Consider the following 8,664-nt stretch of genomic DNA (forward strand, 5'->3'; position numbering starts at 1 on the left):
GGGGGGTTTTTTTCCCCCCCCCCCGGGGGTTTTTCCCAATTTTAAAATTTCCCCCCCCCCCCCGGGGGCCCCGGGGGCCCCCGGGGCCCCGGGGGCCATCCCCCCCCCCCCCCCTTTTTCCCCGCCCCCCCCGGGGGGAAAATTTTTTGGGGGCCCCAATTCCCCCCCCCGAAAAAAAAAAAATTTTTCCCGTTTTTCCCCCCCGGGGGGGGGGGGCCCCCCCCCCCAAAACACCCCCAAAAAGGGCCCCCCCCCAACCCCCGGGGCCAAACCCCCCAACCCCCCCCGGGGGGGGGGGAAACCCTTTTTAAAAAAATTTTTTTTCCCCAAAAAAAAAGGGGGGGTTTTTTTCCGGGGGGGGAAACCCCAAACCCCCCCCCCCCAAAAAAAAACCCCCCAAAAAAAACCCCCGGGGGGGAAAAAAAAAAAAACCCCCCCCCGGGAAAAAAAACCCCAAAAGGGGGTTTTTAAAAAAGGGGGGGGGGGGGGGGCCAACCCGGGAAAAAAACCCCCCCCCCCAAAAATCCCCCCCCTTTGGGGCGGGCGGGGGGCCCCCTTTTTTTGGCCCCCCCCCGGGGTTTTGGCCCGGGGCCAAAGGGGCCCCAAACCCCATCAACGGATTCCTCGTTCGGAGAGCAATCCATTGGTGGGGTCACACGCCCGATGCGAGTCCCGTTTAGCGACTCTAAGCTCAAAACGCGTCCAGAGTTTTGGCCGCCTCCACCGGTGTCTTCTGGCCCACTGTGCGCCGTTTGAATGGCAGTGCAGCGATGCCGCTGCCCGCCACGCCTCGCTCCGTCTCTCTCGCACGCATGGCGCGCATGGCGTGTGCCGTGAGGGTGCGAGAGAGACGGAGCGAGGCGTGCGGGCAGCGGACTGGAGCTGCTGACGCAGCTGACATATGGACACGCGAACGGCACGCGAGCCGGAGGCGAGAGGCCCACTGTAAGCGCGGCGGACCGGAACAAGTGTGCGCGAACGTGACACCGGACACGCTGTGGGCACACTGTCCTGTCAGGTCGAAGTAGACTGCTGCATTGGTAATTGGTAACATCATGCACCCATTTCGAGGACTACCCAGGCAGAGGTGCGTTCGCCTTGGCGCCTTGGCCCACTGAGTCACGGGCGTGCACAAGGAAGGGGGGGGGGGCGGAGGGGGCGATCGCCCCCCCCCCGAAGGACCCCAAAAGGTGTAGTTGAGGCAGGTTTTGGCGTCCAACCCCTGGAAGTTAGGCAAAGTCCCTCAAAAAAAGGTCCCACCGCCCCTCCCGAGGAGGCGAGCTGTGCACGCCCCTGCACTGAGTGTGCCGGCACGCCGTCAATTCCGCGCGGAGTTTCGTCGCTCTCTCTCGCACTCCCGCGGGACGCCCCATGAGTGCGAGAGAGACGGCGCGACGGCGGCGATAAGTGGAATCAGGATCTGGCGCGCACTTGACCAACGCAACCGACGCAGCGAGGATGACGGCACGGTGGGCTGCGCCTTGGCTTCGCGGCGCCGGGTGCAGCGAGATAAGAAAGCACGGCGTGGTGGACCAGCGGACTGATTAGACTGATTCCGCGAGGCGCGTCTGTCTGTCTGTCCCTCTCTCTCGCTCTCTCTCTCTCTCCAGCACTCATGGAGCGTCCCGTACGGGTGCGAGAGAGACGGACACGGTCGCATCGCGCGGAACCCCGCCGCAGGGAGGCCGCCGCCACGCCGCGGAAGTCCTTCCGCCCGGCCCGGCGCGCCTGCAGCCGAGCCTGCAGCACCCCGAGCAGGCCGCGGAGGTCAAGCAAGGCCAAGTTCAAGGCGGACCGCCTCCCGACCGCCGCCAACCTCGGCGTCGTCCTGGCCAACGAGGTCCTGGACGAAGAGAGGTCCTGGCCGACGAGAGGTCCTGGCCGACGAGAGGTCCTGACCGACGAAAGGTCCTGGCCAACGAGAGGTCCTGGCCGACGAAAGGTCCTGGCCAACGAGAGGTCCTGACCGACGAAAGGTCCTGGCCGACGATAGGTCAAGCATACAACTACGCTTCAGTTTTACCAGTGTATTACGCAGCGAAGCTGTGCGCTTACGAAAGGATCGTTTAGCCCCTGTCGCCCTCATGGAGCGTCTCGTTGGGGTGCGAGGGAGACAGAGCGACGAGAAGATGCCTTGAGAATGAGCCTTTTGCCAGGTCTACAAAGGTCGCGCTCCTCCGTCCCTCGTCGTAAGCACTGTTAGGTAAGCCGGCGAGGCGCAAAAAGGCAGGGGGGCCCCCCCCCCCCCCCGCCTCCCGACCCGACCCGTCCGTGCCCTACCGTGCCTCGGTCAGCTGATCAGCTGATCCCGGTCCCAGCGTCAGCTGATCGCCCCTCCTGCGCGGCGCCGAGCAGCCGAGCGTTCCGTCGCTCTGTCTCTGTCGCACTCACGGGACCCTCAATAAAGGGTGCGAGAGAGACAGAGCGACAAACCGATCTTCCGGATCGCTCGGCAGACCACCAGAAGCAGTCGAGCGATTTACTAGGAGTCGTGTCGTCGCTCTGTCTCTGTCGCACTCACGGTGCTCTCCGTGAGGGTGCGAGGGAGACGGAGCACCGCCCGGCAGGCCGTCGCACAGTGGGCCAGAAAACCGGTGGAGCGGCCGAAACTCTAGACGCGTTTTGAGCTCCAGAGTCGCTAAATGAGACTCGAACCGAACGTGTGACCCCACCAATGGATCGCTCTACGAACGAGGAATCCATTGGTGGGGTCACACGTTCGGTTCGGGTCCTGTTTAGCGACTCTGGAGCTCTAAACGCGTCTAGAGTTTTGGCCGCCTCCACCGGGCTTCTGGCCCACTGTGCGGCGGCGACACGGACACGTGACGGGGCGCTGACGAGGTGCTGACGACGCCAGAAGGCTCGCTCCCGAAGGTGCCTCCGTCTCTCTCGCACTCAGGGGACGTCCCGTACGGGTGCGAGAGAGACAGAGCGACGGAAGCACACGGTTCCCTGTCCTTTCACTGACGGGCGGAAGGGAAGTCGACGGCTCCACGTGCTGGTGGTGCTGGCCCTGACAGTGTGGCGGCGGCCTTTCGGTTTCGGTGGGGCCTGGGACTCTACGTAGGGGACTCTACTGCCTGGCCTGCTGTGCAAGCAAGTGCAAGCAAGTGCACGGTGCGACGCCACGGGGCCACGGCACTGCGGCCGAGCCGTGGGACAGTGGGACGCCTCAGTCCAGTCCGAGCAGCAAGATTGGTTCCGCGCATCAACACTAGGAAAAGGAATGCCGTTGATGGAGACAGTGGCATTGTTGTGGCAGTACACGTTAAAAATATTGGTGCAAAAAAAAAAGAGGAGGAAATGGTTAAAAAAAAAATTCACCCTCCTCCCTCTAAAACATAATTAAAATTGAAGGGAATGAGATGTTGGAACAGTTCACAGCTGACTAGGAATACGAGAAGCCAAACTGCATTGACAGATCAGTACAAACATGAGTGGCGGTTGAAATCAATAACAACCGTTAAATTCAATCAAATGACATTGCTCAATTTTAAAACAAATAGGAGGAAGAGATTAAAATTAGATTCTTTGACACCAGGTGATAGAGAGATAATTATCCTATCTGACAATGGTGATAGCGTCTAAAGAGACGCACTTGAAAATATAAAACAAAACAAAAACTGACAAACTAATAACGTGTAGCCAAGCAGCCAAAATTTTTATTTGATGAACTATATTTTCTAGTCATATAAAGCAATATATTTATTCCCTTGCTTTGCTAGCATCCCATGCCACCCAGCAACTCTAAAAAATTTTTTTTTTAGAAAATGGGGCAATGTCATCCAAGTTCTTGATCCTGTTCATCAAGGTTCAGCGAGAGCAGAGTCACGCTCTGCCTGGGGGCTCTCTGGCAGGACAAACGGACGCGAGCCAGCCGGGAACGAGAAGTGCCATTCAACGAAAAATGCAGAAAACGCCGCGAAAGGCGAAAACACTCGCGAGCCGACGCGAGGAAAGGTCACGCAGAAGGCGAAAGAATCGCGCCGCGCGAGAACGGCGCCGCGAACGTCCTTGAGGCGCCAGCGACAGACACTCGGGAAGTCGGCCGACACACTGGGCCGCTTCAAACGCCTCCAAAATCCCCCGAAAGGGTCCAAAACGAGCCCAGAACTAGGGGAAGCCAGCTGCCTACGTGACTACGTGACCTGCTCGCCCAGTGCCATGGAGCGCTGGGGGGACGGCGGGGGGGGAGGGGGGGGGGGGGGGGGGGACACTGCAAGACTCACCCCAGGTTCGCACTGCGGCCGGGAGCACCAGCAGGATTTGAAACAAGCACCACAGGCCTTCCATCCTCGTCGTTCAAGCGGCGGGGCTGCAGTTGAGTCGGGGCAGGCCGTCAGGGAGAAACATCCATTCAACACTGTCGCTTCGGTTCACACTGTGGAAGCACGGAGCCGACGGGCAACGAACCCTACGTCCGCTCGGAGGCGCGCTCGGTGGCCGACTGCCGGGCGAACGGCTCCCCCCCCCCCCCCCCTCCCCTCCCCCCTCCCCCTCCCCGCGCTCGCCGCGGAACGGGCGGCGCCTCTAGCAGCCGACAAGCCTCGGTTGCGGAGTCCGCCGCCAGGCGGCAGCACCTCGCGAGCAGACTGATTCCGAGAGTCGTTTTCGTCGCGCTGTCTCTCTCGCGCCCGTACGGGACGACCCATGAGAGCGAGAGAGACAGAGCGACGCAGGCGACTCTCGGAAGCAGTCCGCTGCCGCTGTAACGGCGCCGCCTCGTTTCTCCACCACGTGGTGGAGCTGCCCGTTGGCGCCGCGGGGCGCGTGGCGTACACTGGCAGAACCGAAGCGTACTTATACGCCTTTCTTCGAGCGTGGTGGTTGCGACGCTTGGCCGCAAGCGTACCTTTCCGTTCGACCTATCTCGCGCCTGTCTGAATGCATGAGACAACTCCTTCCGTACGCTTGTCTTCAAGCGAACTTGAGTGAAGCGTATAAGCTTCCGTTTTACCAGTGTGCTCGCGGGCAGCGCAGTGGCAGCGATAACCCGCGGGCGGCGTCGCTCCGCCGGCTGTGTGGCGAGCGCCAGGGGCACGCAGCGTGCCAAAAGCCAAAGCCGAACTCAGTCGAAGCCGTGCGTTCCCCGCAAAAACACCGCGCGGGCGTTCCTAACCCTACCACGTGGTCCACGTCGACCGCGCGCCGCGCCGGTGTCGTGTCGCGACGGCCAACGGCACCGCACGCGCGGGGTAGCGCCGAGCGCCGCGGCAGCGCGGCAGTCCGCCACCGCGGGGTATCGACGGCGCCGCGCTGCCCCGCGTCGCTGCTGCCAGTGCTGCCGCAGCGCGGGGTAGCGCCGAGGGGTGCGCGGCAAGGCGCGCGTCGTTTGAATGGAGTCTGGTCGGCTCACAGTGGGCCAGAAGACCGGTGGAGGCGGTCAAAATTCTAGACGCGTTTTGAGCTCCAAAGAGGGCTCGAACGGAGCCTGTGACCCTACCAATGGATTCCTCGTTCGGAGAGCAATCCATTGGTGGGGTCACACGCGCTCTGTTCGAGTCCTGTTAAGTGACTCTGGAGCTCCAAACGCGTCTAGAGTTTTGGCCGCCTCCACCGGTCTTCTGGCTCACTGTGCGGCTCCATGCGTCTCTACACAGAGTGCACATGACTTACAAATGTATTTCTTCAACTACACTGCAAATCCATTGGCTAGTTTGCTTGCCGCTCCAGTGATGCTCCGTTTTTGGATGCCATACGTTGACCTTTTGGCCTTGCAGACGGCCCTCTTGGCTTGGGGAAATGCACTCGGTCGAGGGAAATGCTCTTCGCCTTGGGAATGCTCTTGGGCTGGGGAAATGCTCTTGCAGTAAGGACGTGCTCCTGGCCTGACGGATATCACGACCTCATGCAACCCTAGGCAGCAGGCCGAGACTGCACTGAAAAACCAAACGTGGTCCAGACCGCACCACTGGTGTGGTCAGATGGGTGCCATTTTGACCACACCAACTGACTGGTGTGGTCAAAATGGCATCCATTTGACCACACCAGTTGTTACGGTCTATACCACGTTTGGTTTTTCAGTGTGTAAATGGGGTCTGCACTAAGATTGAAAACAGCTGCTCCACCTTGAGTTCTTTGGCCCCTGCGAGAAAGCAGATAGGCCACACCCCGAGACACGTGCGAGCTGCGGGCTAGCCTACCCTAGAGTTCGCAGGCGTTTCGGCCGTACTCTACTTCACATTTACCAGAGACCTCAGTCGGGCTCACTGCTCCAGCGAAAAGCAGCCCGACGCCACGGAGTGACCAGCCCGAGCCCGGCCCGGCCCGAGAGGACCAGCCCGACCCGGCCCGGCCCGAGCTCGGTGCCCAGAGCCCGACGCAGCCCGGAGCAGCCCGCTCGGGCTGCTCAGCCCGACGCGCCTAGGAGGCCGGTTCGCTGTTCGATTCCAGCCAGAGGCATTCGTTTTTCACGGCCTAGGAAACGTTTTTTTGGTTGTTACTTTCGCAAATCTGCATATTTAGTATCTGATCTTATTCATTGCGATGACAAAAAACGGAAATGACCAACTTTAACCGACGCTCTCGGGCCCTAAGTGGCATCGAACCGGCGACCTAGCGCTGCCGGTCAGCCGACGCTCGCTCCCGGCGCCAGCTCGGCCTGCGCGGCAGCGCCTGTCTGCCAGCTCGGCCTGTGCACCTTCCGGACCAGCCCGAAGCAGTGAGCCCGAATGAGGTCTCTGACATTTACCCAGCGTATTGGTGTGCCATTGCGTGCACTCATGGGTTTTCCGAGTGCAGTCACGCAAAAATGAAGAAGTTCCCGATTTGGAACGAAGTACTAAATGGCCGGATCAGGCGGTAATCGCGCGCCTCCCAAATTGATAGCTCGGCCTGCGAGAGTCTCGAGAGTCTCCCTCCAAAAGGCGCCGTGCCCAGTCATGCCCAAATCTGTTGTGGCGCCGTCGTCCTATGGATGGCAATTTGTCCCATCGCATCCCAAGGCTACACTGCTAATTGGCTGGATCGCGACGACGCGAAGCAAGCGCGCCACGCACCGCCAGCCCAGCGGTCCCGGACAGTCACTTCGTGGCTCTGTCTCTCTCGCACCCGAACGTCCCGCCCCGTGAGTCAGACATCACTCTCAAACCAAGAGTGGAGAAGTCCACACTTGGAATGTGGAGGTATAGAATTTGCCGCCCCCGCACTTGGGAGGTCAGAGTGGTTATAGGTCAGAAACTAAATTAGGGACGCATGGTGCTTGAGTATTCATAAAAATTGTATTCCTAGTTTATGCACAAATTTGTACATAAAAGACATAACCACAAATGTGGCACTTGTTAAGGACAACTTCACATGCATTTTAAGTGCACCGTACCACTTCCTACATCTATAGGGTTAGTTAATGCGGCTCGGCCTTTACAGTGACCGCGCAAGAACTCTAGAACAGCAGCGCGCCTGACTGGCGGGCAGGGAAGCCAGCCCACCCGAGTTTGGGGTTCCTGGAGTCAAGTCGAAGGACGGGCCCCCCCGCCCCGCCCCACCCCGCCCCGCCCGCCCCGCCCCGCCCCGCCGCCCCCCGCCCCGCCGCGCCCCGCCACCCTTCCGAGGCAGAACCAGCCGAATAGCAATGCGCATCGTGACTGAGTTCACTTCACGGGGAATGGCCCAGGCCGCGGTGTGGCAGTCCAGCACACCCTCGAGCACCCCCACTGCAGGCTGCTTCCGAGCGAGCGGAGACGTCGGTTTGTCCCTGTCACATCCATACGGGAGAGTATGAAAGGGCGGGGGAGAGAGAGAGAGAGAGAGAGAGAGAGAGAGAGAGAGAGAGAGAGAGAGAGAGAGAAAAGAGAGAGAGAGAGGGGCCTGTCTGCCGGCCGCTGACGGGCGGACCGGCCGACGGGCTGCCGGTCTTGACTACGTCCACTCCACTCTGCCACAGACCGAATCAGAGAGTGGAGTGGCCACGGCCAGGCCGGGCCTGCCGGGCCAGGCGCTCGGGGTGCCCTGCAGCCCTGCCCATGGCCTGGCCGGCCAGTACAATGGCCGCGCAACCGTCTCATTCGTCGCTCTGTCTCTCTCGCACACCAGCGCGGGGCGCCCCGTGAGTGCGAGAGAGACAGAGCGACGAGAGGTTCCCGCGGCGGCAGGCCTAGCGTTAGCGCCGTCACGAAGGCCTGGCCAGTGTTTCGCGTGGCGCCGCTCCTTGGCGCAGTTTGACCGTCCAGTCGACACAACGTCGCCATCAACTCGCGCAGCGGACTGATTCCGCCCGGCGTACGTCTCTCTGTCTCTCTCGCGCCTACGGGCGGAAGGGGGTGCAGGGGTCATGGACCTTTGTCAGAGAGAGAGAGAGAGAGGAGAGAGAGAGAGAGAGAGAGAGAGAGAGAGAGAGAGAGAGAGAGAGAGAGAACGGTAAAAACGGTTCCTGTTTTTTCCAGGAACTCCCTGGATGTCGCCTATGTCTCTGGCATAGGCTTCCTGGGAAAACCTGGTACCTGGTACTTACCGTTTTTACCGTGAGAGAGAGAGAGAGAGAAAGAGAGACAGAGAGGCAAATTACGACAGATTCCGCCCGCCATGCACAAAGCATAGCTGGACACCTCCCACCCTTTTGTTCAAAAGTTCTGGCGGCGCCGCCGCTGTGGAGGGAACGTCCCATCCCATGTCGTCGTCAGATGACTTCCTGAAGTATAAAAGTCCCGAGAGATTTTATTTTTACAG

General features: G+C 60.4%; 1 protein-coding gene across 1 annotated transcript in view; it reads right to left on the reverse strand.

Moving 5' to 3' along the window:
- Positions 1–4,293, reverse strand: part of LOC117651399 (protein cueball-like) — a 20,785-nt gene extending 16,492 nt beyond the window's left edge. Inside the window, exon 1 of the mRNA XM_034395419.1 lies at positions 4,230–4,293. Coding sequence (XP_034251310.1) covers positions 4,230–4,293 — 64 coding nt within the window. The remainder of the gene's footprint in view (positions 1–4,229) is intronic.
- Between the last annotated feature and the right edge of the window lie 4,371 nt (positions 4,294–8,664).

The sequence above is a fragment of the Thrips palmi genome, unplaced genomic scaffold, assembly GCF_012932325.1.
Source record: "Thrips palmi isolate BJ-2018 unplaced genomic scaffold, TpBJ-2018v1 HiC_scaffold_5, whole genome shotgun sequence".
Classification (NCBI taxonomy): domain Eukaryota; kingdom Metazoa; phylum Arthropoda; class Insecta; order Thysanoptera; family Thripidae; genus Thrips; species Thrips palmi.